This window comes from Epinephelus lanceolatus, chromosome 3 (assembly GCF_041903045.1).
Source record: "Epinephelus lanceolatus isolate andai-2023 chromosome 3, ASM4190304v1, whole genome shotgun sequence".
In the NCBI taxonomy this organism is placed as follows: Eukaryota; Metazoa; Chordata; class Actinopteri; order Perciformes; family Serranidae; genus Epinephelus; species Epinephelus lanceolatus.
Genome location: NC_135736.1, coordinates 11461847 through 11479685, shown reverse-complemented (window position 1 = coordinate 11479685; position 17839 = coordinate 11461847). Strand labels below are relative to the sequence as shown.

At 41.5% G+C, this 17839-nt stretch overlaps 1 protein-coding gene across 2 annotated transcripts; it reads right to left on the bottom strand.

Annotated features, from left to right (window-relative positions):
* Nucleotides 1-280: 280 nt before the first annotated feature.
* Nucleotides 281-14843, bottom strand: ldlrb (low density lipoprotein receptor b). 2 transcript variants are annotated; one of them, XM_033624647.2, is made up of 18 exons: nt 14506-14843; nt 8161-8286; nt 7362-7484; nt 6257-6634; nt 5814-5936; nt 4415-4537; nt 4004-4126; nt 3733-3861; nt 3443-3614; nt 2803-3030; nt 2573-2691; nt 2307-2446; nt 1881-2022; nt 1644-1796; nt 1349-1558; nt 915-989; nt 598-758; nt 281-464 (listed from the first exon to the last, which is right to left on the bottom strand). In XM_033624647.2, the coding sequence occupies exons 1-18, from the start codon at nt 14585-14587 to the stop codon at nt 426-428; spliced, it is 2646 nt and encodes an 881-aa protein (XP_033480538.2). In that variant the 5' UTR covers nt 14588-14843; the 3' UTR covers nt 281-425. The 2 variants fall into 2 exon arrangements, with proteins under 2 accessions (XP_033480538.2, XP_033480539.2); XM_033624648.2 differs by having other exon boundaries at nt 1349-1555.
* Nucleotides 14844-17839: the final 2996 nt, after the last annotated feature.

The window sequence follows — 17839 nt, the reverse complement described above, 5'->3', positions numbered from 1 at the left end:
GGCTTTTTTGACTTGTGTTTTGTGTATTTAATCAACATACTGAGGCAATCTGTTGGTGGCGAAGTAAGACATTTTTCAGACAGCTTCAAAGAGTCAAAGCTCTGGGATTAAGAACATTATCGTCTGAACCACGGATTATTCCTTCATTTTGAAACCATTTTGTGGTCTGAATAAATGGCATCCTGTAGTTCTGCTACACTTGATTTTCAAAGATCTTTTTCTTTCTTTTTTTTCAGTACTTTAGTCAGACTTGGACGGCACAGTGCTGAGGTCAGAAACATAAGCCACAGAATGAGCTCACTGAGGGGGAAGGGACGGAAAGGGGCTGTTGAGCAGCAGCAGCAGAAAAAAGGCCTTTGTTGCTTGATTTTTGCATCAGAAAAAAAATCACTTTAAATAAAGCTCGTGTCTTCTTCATCTTGGGGTCATGCAACATCCATGTCCTCCATGCTCAACATTTGCCTCTGTAAAACAAACAAACAAACAAACAAACAAAAACATTAAATAAGCAAAGCTGTAAAACTACATACTCACAGTCCATATTTAGAGACTGTATTTTATCAACAATAAAGTGTTCTGGTATCAAGGAGACGATACCTGAGGATAAACGTAGCCGTCAGAGCTGTTCCTGCAGATGTGTAGTTCGTCCTCTGTGGTTTTCTGGTACACTGGATTGTCAAAGTGGATGGTGTTGGTGTTCTTCAGACGCCAGTGTCTCCATAGCAACACAGCTCCAAAGACCACTAGGGCCATGATCACTGCAGAGCAAAAGAGCATTTCAAGGTCACTAGGTGAGACCAGGGGAAGCAGTGAAAATGAGTGTGGATTAACCAGTGAGTGAGTGAGTGAGGAGAACAGGCTGTGTGGTTGAATATTCACCAGAAAGCCATAAAAGGCTGAAATGTGGAACTTACGTATTGGCAGCACGATGTAGAGAGCAACAGGGTGGGATGAAGGAGCTTCTGCGGGCAAGGCTGCCAATCTGTTACCTGAAAAAACAGACAAAACGTTATTTTCTTTATGTAATTCAATAAAATAATGTGAGAACTCTTGTCTGTAAGGCAAATTCTCGATGAAGCTATTGCCAGAAGATGGTTAGCTTAGCTTATCACACAGTGGAGGCTACAGGAAATCACTGCACCCAGCCAAGAACATGTCCCACACAACCCCCTCCAAACCACAACTCATTAAACAAATGAGATATTACATAGTAATCCATGAGCTTTAGTTGTGCTAATAAGATGAGAGTTTTCCCCTGTTTCCAGTCCTTATGCTAAGCTAACTGGTTGTTGGCTAATATTTACTGTACAGATATCAAACAGTAATTATCCAGAACCCCTTCCTGTACCTTGAGCACTAGCAGCAGGCTGCTGCGTGGGCTGGCTAGATGAGGTAGTTGTGGGTTTTTTGGTCACTATGGTGGTAGTTGTGGTTGTAGTTGTAGTTGTAGTAGGAGTAGTAGGGACAGGCTGCCTTGGTTTTGCAGGTGGCTTGGTGGGAGCTTTGGGCGGGAGTGGTGTGCCAGTTTCTTCTTTGGGAGGAGGGGCAACTGTGGCTGCTGGGAAAGTAAATATAAGGATTACCACCATAACTCAATGTCAATTTTCAGTTTATTCATAGTGCCATGTGCAGGTGACACCTACCTGTCACACATTTCCTCATGTCAGGTCCCATGGCCATGTGGTCAGGACAGACGCACGTGTATTTGGGTGAGTGTTCGTTGATCAGAGGGGCAGGGAGGCACAGAAACTCGCATCCTCCATTCAAATTGTTGCTCTCTCTGCACCAGTTTGTACCTACAAGAGAGAAAGCATTAGAAATCAGTACATGCATGTAAAAGTTTGTTACGATAGCCGTCAGAATGAGTGAGGTTTGTGTACCAATTGGCTGCTTGAGGTTGTGGTACAGTATGATGTCCTCTGGCTGGACCAGGTCAGATGCCAGCTGAGTGATGTCATTCCCTGTCAGGCGACTGGCACTGAAAACAGCACTGTTGGTCAAGTCTGTCCAAAACACTTTCTCCTGTAAAAAGAGAAATGCAACTTGAGTAATACAGTTTCACAATACTTCATTTAATATTCATTTGTTCAAGTTTCCTCAGAAACAAATGGATTAATTATTCATTTTGAATCGGCATCACTGATCTAAATTTATAGGTAATAAAGTGTGCACCCAGCTCTGGCTTCTTACTTCTAAACCATTTCAGCTTAATAACGCTCACCATGCATGAACTGGATTGCTGACTGGCTGCTTTGAAATTAAACACCTCTCATATCCACCTGGGATACATTAACGTCGTCACTAACCTCAAAGACGGTCAGAGAGAGGGGGTGGGCAAGCTTCTGCTCGCTGAAAACGACACTGTGTCTTGTCCCTCCGTTCACATCAATGCTGGAGAGAGTGTGCATCTTGGAGTCCACCCAGTACAGACGCTGGTTGACCATGTCTGTCCAGAGAAAGCAGAAAACACAACGAGGCATGTTATAGATATCAGACTGGTAGATATAAATGTGTGCTAATAATACAGTGTGAATTGGTTTCCATTTAGTGCATCCTTTGTCATTCTGCTTACCCAGGGTGATGCCATTGGGCCACATGATGTTATCTGTTACCAAGGCAACACGATCTGCTCCATTTAACCCGCTCTTCTCTATCTTGGCCTCCTCACCCCAGTCTGTCCAGTACATAAAGCTGAAGAGGACACAGCAAAGCTAAAGCTCCAGTTGATCCCAAACTTAAATGCATTTCAGCAATTTCACAAGTCTGTCTCATATCTGCAACCTGTCTGAAACTTCCACTTACTTATTTACAGGGTCGACTGTGATGGCTCTTGGCTTCTGCAGGTTCTCTGTGATCAGGGTCTTCCTCTTGCTGCCGTCTGTTGTTGCCACAGAGATTGTCTTCAAAATGCTGTCAGTCCAGTAGATGTTGCCATGGATCCAATCCACCGCAATGCCCTCTGGGGCCTCGATGCCACTGCCAATTACCACAGTATGGTAAGAGGAGTTACCGGCCATGTCTATGTGGGAGCTGTAGGGAGACAGATGAGGGAGGACAGATTCACTTTAGAGACAGATATTGCATTCAAATCAAATACAGAGTTATAGAAACAGGCTTCGTTGTGCAGCAAAAGAAACAGATCGGTGAAGTTTCAGGGGTGAACTCACAAATAATGGATTGCGGCTACTGATAGCACCATGAATTGCACATCATGTGCAACTGCTATCTGCCCTGTCTCAAGGTCTGTTGCACAAAAGTTATCGCGCTGGTGACATTACACTACACACACACCCGTGATGCCTCTTTTGCGTCTGACTTCAGGCAACTATTTGCTTGGCAGGGCAGTAAGGGGTGCTTTGAGAATTACACTATTTCTTTTTGTCTTATTTGTACAGACGTCGCAAAAGCCATGCAATCCTTTGATGAACTGAGTCTTTCTAACCTGTAAATTTTCTTCAGCGACAGGTCAGACCAGAAGAGCATCTTGTTCGGTATATCCATGTCCAGAGCCACCACATTCTTTAGCTGGGGGATCAGACGAACGTAATCACTGCGGTCCGCCGCCATCTTCCTCACCTCGTGTCTATTGGTGAAGATGAGGGTGGGCACGGTGCCTGGAGGACACAGACGAGAGAGTAAGGAAACATTTTTCAGATAGCTCCACAAATCTGTCAACTGTCAGATGAGACAGCTGCTCTTGAGAGTAAGTTCTGGCTTTCTACCAAACATTACCTAATTCAGCCCTGCATGTCTTGCTCACGGGGTCGATCTCATAGCCCTCCTCGCAATCACACTTGTAGCTGCCGGGCAGGTTGATGCAGATCTGACTGCAAGTGTCTGGCTCAGCACATTCATCGATGTCTGCAGGTGGAGGAACAGAGGGTCAAGGGGGATATTGAAAGACAGCAGATGGCAAATAAATCAAGTTTCTAATACTGTTTTCTTAAAAAATATGTCCACAATCCAAATCTTGTAATAGCCTCATCAGACTCAGTCCTCTCACCTTCACAGGTTTTCTTGTCCATCTTCAGCCTGTATCCAGCTGGGCAGGAACAGTTGTAGCCAATCTTCATGTTGTTGCAGAAATGGGAGCATCCACCATTTTTGGTCAAACACTCATTGTTCTCTGTGGAGACACAGACACACAGAGCTTTTAAACAGTATTCATGACAACCATTTTCCTAATGGTAGCTCGAAATGACGATTAACTCACTTATTCAAACCACAAACTATCTAGGCCGCTCGGCAGCTTGGCCAGCTTGTTCCTATCATATTTTCCAGGCTGTGATGTGGTTTCACTTTTTCTTTTTCTACAAGCAGCAATGGAGCCTGAGAGCATACTGAGAATTTGATACATTTCCTGGTCTGATGATTTTTGACTGTTGGGTGAAGGGTAAAATAAGCCTTCACTTACCACACTCATTGCCAGGTTCATCGGACCGGTCTATGCAATCTCTCCGTGTGTCGCACACTTTGTCCATGCTGATACACTCCCCGCTGCCACACTGGAACATAGTGGGACCCTCGCATACATTTTCTGTGAAGAAGAACAGTGTGAATGTAAGTGTGATGTAATAGTATGAGACTGTTTTGCAAAGATATTACGACATTTCTGTGGGTTTTAAGGAAGAAAATATAAGCATCTGTTTACAGCAGAGGTTGGACCAAGTCAGTGTTTTGCAGATCATAAATAAGTCTTAAGTCTTTGCACTCAAGTCCTAAGTCAAATTTCCCCCCTGGGTGATCAATAAAGTATATCTTAAATCCAAGTTGTAAACCTTGATTTTCGAGTCCCAAACAAGTCATAATTTGCTTTTATCCAAATATAATGCCATTTTAACAACAGAGAAACATTAGCTAAGTTCTAGCTCACTATGTTAATATTTGCCTTGACTTACCATTCTTTGTGCAAATTTAAATGTCAAACAAAGTTGGAAGCTGTTGTGCTTTTATCTGTAAATTTCAACCCATGTGTTTTGTATACTGGGTGGCATGGTGGTGCAGTGGGTAGGATTGCTGCCTCACAGCAAGAGGTTTCCTGATTTGAACCTGCCAGCTAGTTGAAGCCTTTCTGTGTGGAGTTTACATATTGTCCTTGTGTCAGCGAGGGTTTTCTCAGGTTCTCCTGCTTCCTCCACCAGTCCGAAGACATGCAGGTTAGGTTAATTCATGACTTTTAATTACCCATAGGTATGAATGTGAACCTGAATGGCTGTCTGCCTCTATGTGTCACCTCTGTGACAGTCTGGCGACCTGTCCAGGGTGGACCCCGCTTCCTGCCCAATGTCAGCTGGGATAGGCTCCAGCCCACCCACACTTAACAGGATAAGCAGTTATGGATAATGAGTGAAGAAATACATGAATGTTTTGCATACTGCAATTTGTTTTTTTGTTGACCACCACATAGTTTTTGTTCGCCAGCAAAATTATCTTTGGTGTCATTCCAGCACTCAAATGTTCTTTATGGTTCTGTCCTTCTACTTGATTGGATTCTGTAGAGTTGGTTCAAATCAAAGAAGATCATTTGGAGAATTAAGTGTCGACTCGCTGGACTCGTTGATTCAGGAGATAAAAGGAGATTAATTGATTTGTGGCACTTTTTTTAAATAACATACTTTTAAATCTTTGGTCTTGGGGGAAGGTATCAAATATTTTTGGCTCAAAAGGCTCAAGTCCAAATGAATTCAGGAGTCATTGTTGTTAAAGTCCAAGTCAAGCTGTAAGCCTTCTTTGATTTTGTAATGTCTCAAATCATTAAATTTGTGACTTGAGTCTGACTGGTATACAGTTGAGCGCGTTGGTGAAATAGTCACCTTTTTGGCAGTCGGCTTCATCACTCTGGTCCCTGCAGTCAGGTATTTTGTCACATTGGCGGCTGCCATGGATACAGGCACCATCATTACACCGGAACTCATCTGGGCGACAAGTAGGGCGAGCTTAAAAAAAAAAGAAAAAGAGACAGTGAAATGAGACAGAGAGAAATGGAAGAAAAATCAGATGGCATAGAATGAGGAAAAAATCCTCAATGACATTATTTGTTGTGAGTCTTATGTTAACACTGATGATACTGAGCAGGATTCCAACAGGATATTATGTATTCTCAAGCACGAATGGGCTACATCTGTTGGGCACAGTTTTGCTATTAAAGTAAAAACTAAATATGAGCCAAAGAAGCGTTTTCAGAAGTTTGCTGAAGAGAAGATGGATGGAATGGAAAAGCTAGGGAATTAATAAGATTTACAGAAAGCCAACTTACTGCAGTTGACCTCGTCCGATCCATCCCGGCAGTCATTGGCTCCGTCACACCTCCAGCCACTGTGGATACAGTCCCCATTTGCACACTGGAAGTAGTGGACACCACAGAGTGCCGGCGTCTTCTTGGGCTCCTGTCCCACACAGTTCTGTGGCCACTCATCTGACCCGTCGGCGCAGTCCTTGTCTCCATCGCAGCGCCACGTGGCCAGCACACACACTGAGTTGTTGCACTGGAAGGAACCAGAACTACAGCTGGGTTTGGGGCAGGAAGCCTCATCTGAGCCGTCTGAACAGTCGTTGTCCCTGTCGCAAACGAAGGACTTGGAAATACATTGGCCATTGCCACAGCGAAACTCACTGGCGCTGCATTGTTTGGCCACTGTGGTGCAACAGGAGAGGGAGAAGAGAGGAATTAATATGATGTTAAAGCTAGATATGATTTAGATGTGAAATTCACACCAAAAACATCAAAACAGTAGAGTTATTTATTGTTATAATAACATAATGTTTGGGGCGCCCGGTGGCTTAGTGGGTAGAGCAGGTACCCCATGCACAAAGGCCCCGTCCCGTGGACACGGGCCCGACCCCAGCCTGTGCCCCCACGCCCAACATCCACCCCATCAATCAAAGGCAAAAAGCCAAAAAAAAAGATCTAAAAAAAATAATAACCTTGTGTTTGTTTCTAAATACCAAACACTCTGTGGACATCAGGATTTTAGCCATCATCTGATTCCACTCTTAAAAATGCAATTTTTGAATTACTTACTTATCTCCTAACTATATTGGTAATGATTTATTTCAGTACACTGTTGTATTTATATGTGGTATATCATTATCCTCATTGTATGGTAAATGCACATAATGTATATGGTTTTCTATTTTTTAAAATTACTTATCTACACCATGCATCTATCATTGTACTCAGTTTTGCTCCTGTGACACTTCTGACTTCTGTTTCGCTGTGTGGGATCAATAAAGTGTATCTTAACTTATTTTAAACTAAATGAATTCAAATTGGACACCATACTCCTGCAGACAAAATCAGGAAGTCACTTGTTTAAGTATGTTTTGAAAAGTGTGAAATAACTAGGCTATATAAAACTTACTGCAGTTTTCTTCATCCGCTCCGTTGTCACATTCAGCCCTGCCGTCACAGTGCCAGCCTCCTGGTATACACTGGTTCCTGGGAGGGCCGCAATTGAACTCTGTCGGCAGACAGGTTTTGGTTGCTGAGGACAGAAACAGAAAGTATGACTGATGATCACATGTATCGACAAAGAGTTAAGACCTACGAAACAGTCAGAGTATGTTAAAGAACTGAACAATAAACTATTGTTGTTCAGTGGCTTCACTGTTGTAAATGATGTTTATGGTTTGATGTGATAAGCAGGTCAAGATAATGCTTTCTGTCATATTTTGTATTAATATAATTTTGATTAATATTTATGGTCATGCCATGTAGAGCTCCAACAATTAGTTGATAAATCTATTAGTAAATTAACAGAAAATTAAAATTTAACAAAAAATAATTATTCTTATCATTGCTTTCTTCATTTTTAGGCAAATATTCCCAACATTTGCTGGTTCCAGCTGTTCAAATGTGCAGATTTGATTCTTTTCTTTGTCATTTCAGATAGCAAATTTAAAATCTCTGGTTTTTGAATTTTTGGTCAGATAAAACAAGCAAACAGAAGGCATCATGGTGGGCTCTGTGAAAAAAGTCACAGGCATTGTCACAACTTTAAAAAAAAAAACTATTACTTTTATAGACAAAATAATTGATTAAGAAAGTAAATGGCAGATAAATGGATAATAAAGACAATCCCTAGTTGCAGTCCAAGTACATGTACTTAATTTTTTCTTTATTCTTCAGGCAGATCAAAGTCATATCAGTGATTAAATTACCGCAGGTTGCAGGCAGTTCATCAGTTCCATCACCACAGTCGTCACTTCCATCACAAATCCACTTGCGGGTGATGCACCTCCCATTTCCACATGTAAACTGAGTGGAGCTGCATGTGTAGACTGCATCTGTGAATGATAAAAGCGCTCGTGAGCACCTTGTAGTAACGTGAGCTTCAGTTAACACACATAAATATAACTGGTGTCACTGTGAGGTTAATATTTAACTGAAAATTACACACAGGACAAATGATTACTATTGAAGGCCACTGGTGCGAGTGTGAAAACCACACCTTTACTCTTGTCAAACTAAGAGGAGATTACCAAATTAAGATAACAACACCGTGTGGTTCCCAGACTTGTGTTAGAACAAGATGTGAAGTAATAATTTGGATGCTGGATGTGACGTGTTTAGACAGAGGAGGCCCTTTCTTGGCAGAAAAACAAAATTAGTAGTCCTATGTGTCATCGTTCTCTCATGATGCACACATTGGGAGTCATACCCACAACTCAGTTAAACCTCTTTTCATTTCACTTTACTTTTGGACATTAAAGTCCATATTTTACAAAAAGATAACAGAAGAAAAAACAATAAATTAAAAAGAAAAGGTCATAAATAAGAGGAAGTCAGACGGAAAAATATTTATTGGATGTACAACAGTGTGTTTCATTGACGTTGTAACTTTGGTGGTAATCTCCACTCATTGCTCATCTACATCTTTGGTCCACCTACAGGTGAACTCTGAGGTGTAGCAATCATTAAGTTATGAAAACCAAGTTTAACCCAACCACACGCCTGTTTCTCATTGTTTTGACACATTTCAGGTATGGAACACGACTCACGCCTCTTTTTGTCACACAAGTGGCAAGAGCCTCACTTCTCCGCTTGAGCTTTGAAAGTTTGAAGCGGTTTCGACCTTAAATTGACCCCAGTTTATTTTGGGCTCAGAGGTCTTGCCCCGAGGTGATCACACCTCAACAAAGTTGCCAGTCAAAGCAAAGAGGGCATCAACATCAAGGTATGTGTGAAACCAACAACGGCCTTTCACATTCAAGTGTGTTTCATCCTCCATCACCTCTACATCACCAGTCTCTCCTGAGACCTGGAGGCTGAGGATATGACAGACTATCCCTTTAAGACAATGGCATAGGAGGAGCCTAATAATCACACCACCAGTAGCTGATTGGTCCCAGAGTGACATTCCTTATAACAGCATCACTACGGTGACCCACAGACCGAGGTGGAGACTCTAAGCACAAGAATGTCTGTCAACTTGAGTGTGTGAATGAGTGATGACAGTTAAAGAAAGACAGATTGTACAGGTCTGATGGATTACAATAGAGTGGTAATTCAGGAAACTGTCAAACGTGGTGAGGATGCTTTCTCAATACTGGGCTTGCCACAAAGAGTCACCTCCTTCCTGCGTTGAAAATATAAAACAAGAAGTGAGACATTGACTGATTCTCATCTTTTGTTTTTCTTGGGAACATGAGAGGGGGCTATTATGCTCTTCCTTATTTTCTGTCATGAATATAAAACATTACAACGTCAGATGTTTATATTAAACATCATTAAAATAATGACGCAAATATGTGCAAAAGTAATCCCTGTGAGCAAAAAAACTCAGGCTTCAGACTGTTCTGAATATTCCAACCTTTTTTCTCCTTTCAAAACGAGCTGATGTCAGCTTGTGATGGATTTTTTTAATGGTCATCTGCTCCAGGCACGCTACTGCCAATGTTTACATTACATAGGCTACACTGCTATATGTAGCCACTTACTAACATCATGGAAACATGTAAACTTGGTTGCCAGTGTTGTTGACTTCTCCCTGATTTCAGATCATATTCCTGCTGGAACGTCTAGTTGTGAAGATTTTGGTATAGGAACTTTTATTGGTGAATTTTCATGGCGGAAAGTGCCGTTTTCCCCCGATACAGTCACTCCTCAGCAGTGGATGCAGATGGTACGGAGATGCCGGGAGCACAAATGTGGAAGATCTGGAAACACTAACCAATCAGAGCAGACTGGTCTTTTTCAGGAAGGGGACTTCAAGCAATAGGCGCTAAAATGGAGTATCTCAGACAGAGGGTGAATACAAATGTTCAAGCACAGAAAATAAAGTGTTTTTGAACATTACAGCATGTGAACACATTCTACCCAAAATACAAGTATGAACCTAAAAATGAGCCTAATAGGTCCCATTTAAAGTTGATTCAAGGTTTCACTAATTAAGGGAAAAACTTTGGCTGATGCTGAGAGGCACCTCCCGTGTACCCCACATGCTCACATTTTCAGGGAAACCACGTATACGCACAATCGCTCACACATGGCGGGGCGGCCAGGCATGCAGCCTGCGGGGATTCCAGGAAAAGAGTTTCCAAAGCATACTTCAGCCTTTCCTCAAAACATGCGTTGGCATTCAGTATGTATAACAAAATAAAACGAGTTTATTGCATCTGTTGCTCACTTTCCTTTTTTGAGAATTGTTCATTCATTCCAGTTGCAGAAGAAAAAGCAAAACTGGGACAGACTCTGACCTCCAAACTCCTGACCTCATCTCTGAGGGTGGAGACTGTTAACTATACAGGCCGTTTTTTTTTGTCAATTTTCCCCCACTAATCTTTCCTGCCGCTTCCACATATGGGTCATGAGCATCCTAAGAATACAGTTCAGCAAGAGGACATTTCCTTTAATTCTTTACAGGAAGTCTTTTCTGTGGTGAAAACCTCAGGTTTAGTTTGACTAAATAAGAAGATATTAGTTATTTACTGTTTTGTCACATTAATCTTTCGACTTAAGTATTTTTAAATCACTATATTTTTAAAGATCTACTTCAAATGTTACTTAAATGTGATGTTGAGCATATTTTTGGTCCTTGTAGCTACAGTGAAAATGAAATTGGGTCACCTACACCACAATCGTATTTCCTCTCACACTTGCAAATGTGTTGGGCACAGTTGAGAAAGTCAAAATCTACTGCATGCATGCTACTGCTGACATTTACACCTGCAGACAGAGAGCTGAACACAAAACCACAAATTCAAGTCAGGAGACCTGTTTGAAAAGTATAACAAGCAGAGTGCATTAATTGCTCCTGCAGAAAAAATGAATCATCTACCTGCTATTTATACCCACAGTGTGAACCTGACAACCAGCAAACCGCCCAGCCATAACACCGCCATGTAAGGCCATTCGAGTACCGCCTCAAACACACACCAGACTGCTGCAATTCACTCCAAAATGTATGAAAAGCCATGCTTGTCTGACAGCAGGAACTGGCCGAATGAATGGCAGATACTCACAAGAGGTTAAACAAGCGGCCGTCGCAATGCTGCACGACAACAATCCCTCTTTGTAATCACATGTGACTTTGTCTACTAACAATGCATTCCTGTCTTTTTATGGCACATGCATGCAGTGCGCACACACACCAAGAACCTTCATAAAGAGGTGTGTTTATTGACTCAAACATACAGTCAGCAGTTAATAAATAACCAGGATACATGTGCATTATGAGGAGCAACTTCTGCTTTGGATCTGAGTACATACTGGTTCAGTAATCTACTGTTGCTACACAATATTGAGACAAACAGTAATGTGGCCAAATTAAATTTGATTCCCAGATGCCAAAAACACAATCATCTTAGTTAAAGACTCTGGGCAGAGACAGTGCAAGACTTCAACTTTCAGACTTGATAATGAGGTTGCTATCTGCATCAAACTGCTGCACATTTCCTCTGCAGCATGTCAGTATCTCACCCCTGCACACTTCAGTGAATGGGCAACGCCAGCCTTCTAATTGTACAGCATGCTACGGAGGTATTTCTAAATTATTGATAGATGAAAGTCTTTGTAGGTCACCACAGTCTAAAAGTTTACTCTTCCATGCTTCTTTACTACAGAGCATGGCCTCATTTCAGGAGTACCATAAACACAAAGTGAGTACATTAAACAAACCTGAGCCCGACCTTTAAACAAAGAGAAAGAAAGTGCATGTGAATATTTCCCTCACACACACACACACACACACACACACACACACACACAGACACACACTACTAGATCAGATGACTGGAAGTGAGTGCCATGAACTGGAAAAAAACTTTAGCTTTAATCTAAAAAGCTCTTGGAGTTGAGTTGAGATTATCAAGGGATTACAGGCTGGCAGAATGGGGCTGAAGCCAGGTTCATTCTCAGCACATTTTTGGCCTTAAAGGGCATTCAGTTCACTCCTTCACCAGTCGACATAGTTGTATAACAATAAATGGCATATTGTAATAAGTCATTTGTTGCTAAAATTGAACGGTGATGATGTGGGGCTAAAATTAAGCACAGTTTGAGTATTCAATTAGTCATTCAAGTGTCTGTCAATGAGGTATTAATAGTTGATATGTATGACTCACCACTTCTTACAGGGGAAGCGCTCCAGTTTTCAAAATTCATACATGTTATTCCTATGGTCAAAAACACTCCAAAAATATCAGTAAACATGAACATCTCTCTCCTAAATCCAAAAACTAGAGTGCTAAAACTCAACTTTGTCATGTCATAGGGTATGAAGCCTGGAGCTGCTCCACAGACATTGAATTGTGAAAGATCGTACGAAAATGCAAACACAACAGTTTGTATGATATTCTATGAATTAATGCCCCACGGATGACATTATGTCCTTGACATTAAGTCACGTAATTAATGTAAAGTTACAAAGGCTAGGTTCACACAAGTGAAGTTACTGTGGTCAGGATTAGGAAAGAGACATAGTGATGACATAGTGACAAAATTTAAAATGACTCAAAGTTCATTAAAAGTTATTGCTTGTGTCTCCTGGGGAAAGTCTGTATTTTGTAACCCATCCACCACCCCAACCTGCCTCCTAAATGAACCGCTCGGGACCACTTCCTTCTTTACTACCGTCAGTGCATTGGTCACCTGATCGCAGCCTTCTGAAATAGTGACATTATGCACAAATTACTGGTTCAAGATATGCATTAAATTTGGTGAACTGCTGTGCGTGAGAACAGCCTGACCCAGGGCAATGTTCTGTCTATATGGGTACATTCTCTGGCTCAGAGCTGAAAACACTACAATAGAATAAAGCTCACTTCGGTATAAAAAAGACTTACTTCTCTAGTTTCTGGCTTTAAGAAAGAGTAGCTCATGTCCACAAATATTTATTGAACTTTCCTAGACCTTGGAGACAACATATTGAAATTTAGGTGGTGCTTTCCTTTAATGTTGGTCATATCTTAAAGCCGTCAGTATAGGCAAATGTATCACAGTGTGCATCTTCAAAAGCGTCTTTTTTCCTTTCTTTTTTCCCCTTTTCTCTTAAATTAGCACTTTGTATTTTCTCTCTCTAACAGTGTTGTACACTTAATTCTGCTGGTTTCTTATGGTCCTCTACGTGTCATTCAAAAAGTGCTATATAAATAAAGTTTGCTTGCTTTACCTGCTTGCAACCCTACTTTTTCTATTATATTGTGTGTGCTTGAGGGTAGAATGTATATTGTGTGTGCCTGTGTCTTATGAGCAACACTCAACACCTGCTTACTCAGTATAAGTAAAACCTCCAGAAGCTATTTCCTCTGGTATGATGTGATACTGAATGTGTGGTATTACTGTCCCGGGGATAAGTTGAACAGGGGAGAGGGTGAACACACACACACACACACACACACACACACACACACACACACACACACACACACACTCCTATTATGTTTAGATAAGCTTGTGCAGCCAAAAGAAAAATGCAGATTTTCCAGCATCTCATTTCCTCCAGCTCCTGCAGAGAGGATGGTGTTGCCACACCCTTTCGAGTTGACAGCCGCCTATTTCTGTTTGTTCCACCCACCCGAAACTTGACACGGGCCGGCAGCACGGCCGAACGTGATTGGCTGTTCGGTTTCATTCGAGAGCGGAGTGAACCAATCAGAGTGCGTTGCGCTTATTCCATTCATTTCTACCCAATATAGAAACCACAGTGTGTCGTTATCACAGATAATATTTTGTTATACACGTCCTCGTTGTCGTTTTCACAGTTATTAAATTCACAGGAGAGTTTAAATGACACTCAGAATGAGCCAAATGTTTCTCAACACAAAGTAATTCCCCTCATCCACCAGTCACATTCACCACAGGAGCTCGAGGAAACATTTAGCCTACATTTGTGATATATGAACAACAAAAATGATGCGAAAGAATACTACAAGGCATAAATATTAAATAGTGGACTATGAACGATATTTCTATGTGTCGCCACAATCAGCCATACCAATGTCTACACGCCAGAGCATCCCTCTGTGTGGCATGAAAGGTACTTTCCAGGAAATCACATTTCTTACCTGCTTGGGGCAAAAAATGAATCAGCATCAGCAGACACCAACATGTTGACAGCCCGGTGAATCTCCTCCACATCCCAAACATGTCCTCTCCTCCTTACTTCTTCTTAGTTGACAGCAACGGAAGGGTCAGTCAGCTATGATGAGCGCAGGTTATGGAGGAGTGGTGGGTGAGTTCACAGCAAGACCCGTGCGTAAAAAGGCTCTGGATCACACAGAGAGTGCAGACAGCAGAGTCACGCCGCGGCTGTGCGTAAAAGACGAGTGCCAGCAAAATATTATGGGGTCCGAGTCACATCTGATGAGTTTCTATGAAGCCGACAGGAGGGCGGTGCTACAGCAGTGGTGTGATGTTTAAAAGTGGACGTGAGCATCGTCGGGGGGAGGAGCCACAATCTTGCTGTATCACTGTGTGTGTGTGTGTGTGTGTGTGTGTGTGTGTGTGTGTGTGTGTGTGTGTGTGTGTGTGTGTGTGTGCGCGCGCGCGCGCGTGTCGTCCTTCCATCACCCCTCCATCCATTACCCGGACCAGTGTTTCCTGTGTGTGCCAGTGTGTGTGTGCTTATGTGAAGGGAGAATGAATGACGGGAAGTGGAGCAACGAATTAACAATGACATTAACAATCACATCTTTCTGACAGCTCTCTATAAAAAGAAGCAACTTCTACATTGATGTCACTGCAGAAACAACAGTCACACCCTACAGGCACTGTAATGATTTCACATTGGAAAAGGGAGAAGAAAGAAACCACGTGTTTATATGAAACCACATGAGAGCATGTGCTCACACATGGGGAGCCCTACGTTGCAACAAGGGCTTGTGGGTAAACAAAAAGGGTGATGCATACTGTAGCTATGTGTCCCACAGAGATGAAGTGGAGACAAATCCCTCCCAGCAGCTACCAGACTCTCTCTCACACAGAAACTCTCTTTACAACATTTCCACAGAGTTTTATTCGTCCATATATGCACAGTGTGTAAAGTCTAAAAAGCTCGTTTTATTTTACGTTATTGCAGCTTGACGTCACTGGCAGCCCCCTCACAAGAGGATAACTTTATTTCAAGTACTATTCTCATTACTATTCATACTAAAAATATTTAAATAGTAGCAACTTAGGTATTTACACTCGAACACATCAATCCAGTCCAAGGAGTTAAAAACAATGCAAAATTACTCACTCGTAAATGAATAATGGATATACTATAAGAATATATCACCCCCCCAAATGGCCATTTGTATATCTAATCACACCGGGGTAGAACCATGTGCAGAAAACTTTCTCGCATGCCTTCATTGTGAACAAAGCATCCAAAAACTGAAAAAATTTTGGAGGAGGAGGAGGAAATTTTGGAGGAAGTGATACAGATACAAGTCATACAGAACCACGTTTATGCCTATGCTCTCTTCAAAAGACAAAGCTGTCGTTTTACCTTGCTGAACACAAGAGCTTTTGGTCTACTGCTGCCTCCATCAGTTCACCAAAGTCACACAATAACACAAACTTACTGATTGTGGCAGCAGTAGACCAGCTGCTCCTGTGTTCAGCAAGGTAAAACTATTGTTTTTGTCAATGGAGTCTGGCTCTGATGGGAGCATAGGTCAGTTTCACCTTTAGTTCAGTTTTAAATAGTTAGGTTTTTAATGCAAATTCATGTGTTGGAGAAGCACTCAGCATACAGCTGGATAAATGAGACTTGGATTATACTATGAGTTGTGTGGGAGTTTGTAAAGTGATGTTTTATGTAGTTTTGTTGTTTTAAAAAGTCGTTGCTGCAAATTTTCTGCGTTTAACGGATTTGTTCATTGTGGCGACATGCAAGGTTTCATCACAAATTCAACATAACACAGCATGAGTAACTGATAATTGATAAATGGTCATTTGAAGGGTGAAGTATTCCTTTAATAAATACCCCAAATCTTTTCATTTAATATCTTTATATTTTTTTGTAATTTGGGTTGCAGCCCCCTCTTCCTCTCTCTCTCTCTCATTAGTTTATGGAAAAGTTGCAATGAAGCCAGAAATGGTAATGCAATGCAGTTTTTGCTTCCTGTAATCTTTTCTCTTGTCCACACTTGTCATTAAGATAACCCACTCTTAATGTATTTTCAATGTAACTGACGGGGGACACAGTCCTCCTTTTGTGCAGAAATATATACCAAAGTTTATTAGAAGCTAAAATGAGGTTTCAACAGTTTGAGTTAGAGAAATCAAGTTGATATCTGAACTTCTGTCTTTTCAAAAAATAAAATAAAATAATCCCTCTTGGTGTTACTGCCCCTCCACTGCAGCTCACCAGGGAAACACTGTCAAGGGAAACAAAAAGAGAGTGACATTAAAAGATACTCATTTGCTTTGAATAACTTTGCCTAATCTGCACTCTGGAATGACGACTGTGGATTTTGCCCCACACCACTTACATTTAAAGTGTGTTAAGCAGGGATCTTTTATCAGCCAGTATGAACAGTGGAAGTGATTATGACAACCAAAAACTTTTAATGTACATATGTCAGAATTGTTTTCAGACAAACTTTAAAAAAATGAGACGCTACCTTTTAAAGGAAAAGCTAAATGCAGTAAACAAAGGATCACTCACTCCTAAATAAAACCAGTCAAAATCTCATAAGGCCTTTTCAGTAGATTGTGAGACAGTCGACTGATGCTGCATCTGAATTGCTTTTGAGAAGTTGGGATATTTAAAAGTCAGGCGTATGCTGCTGTAGCATCATACATCAGTATTTATTTAGACCTAAAGTATTCAAATGTAAAACATCAGATTGACATATGTCCAGAGCCACAGCATTGTGTTCCTTCTCAAAAGCAAACAGAGCATTTGCAAAACAAAGTATCACTATACCTAATGATGCAAAATATGTCATAGAAAGATGATAACCTGACCTGTGCATTTAGGGCCTCTGTCATATTTTCCAAGGAAGTGATATTCGCTGGGAGACAGTGCTCTGAAGATATACGCAGTTCCAAAGTGTCTTAAATCAGAAAAGTGATTCAGAGTATTCCTGATGTTCCCCCCTATATGTCGCTCATTATCATGGAAGCAATCCGGCTGAAAAATATTGGGGTGTTGTGACAAAGACTGAATTATCAGTGCAGCCTCAGTGGTGAATGGAGTGATTGTCCCACATCAGTTTGTGATCCTTGTCTGTGAAGTGGAGACAGTTTTGCTTTGAAAGACATGGCCGCGCGGTAATACTTAAGAGATTAATCAGACTGATAAGCTGTTTCCTGTGTGTGTGTGTGTGTGTGTGTGTGTGTGTGTGTGTGTGTAGAGGGGGGACAACCTCAGCCTAGGTCCTAGTTGGCTAAGAGCTGCTGGAGGTA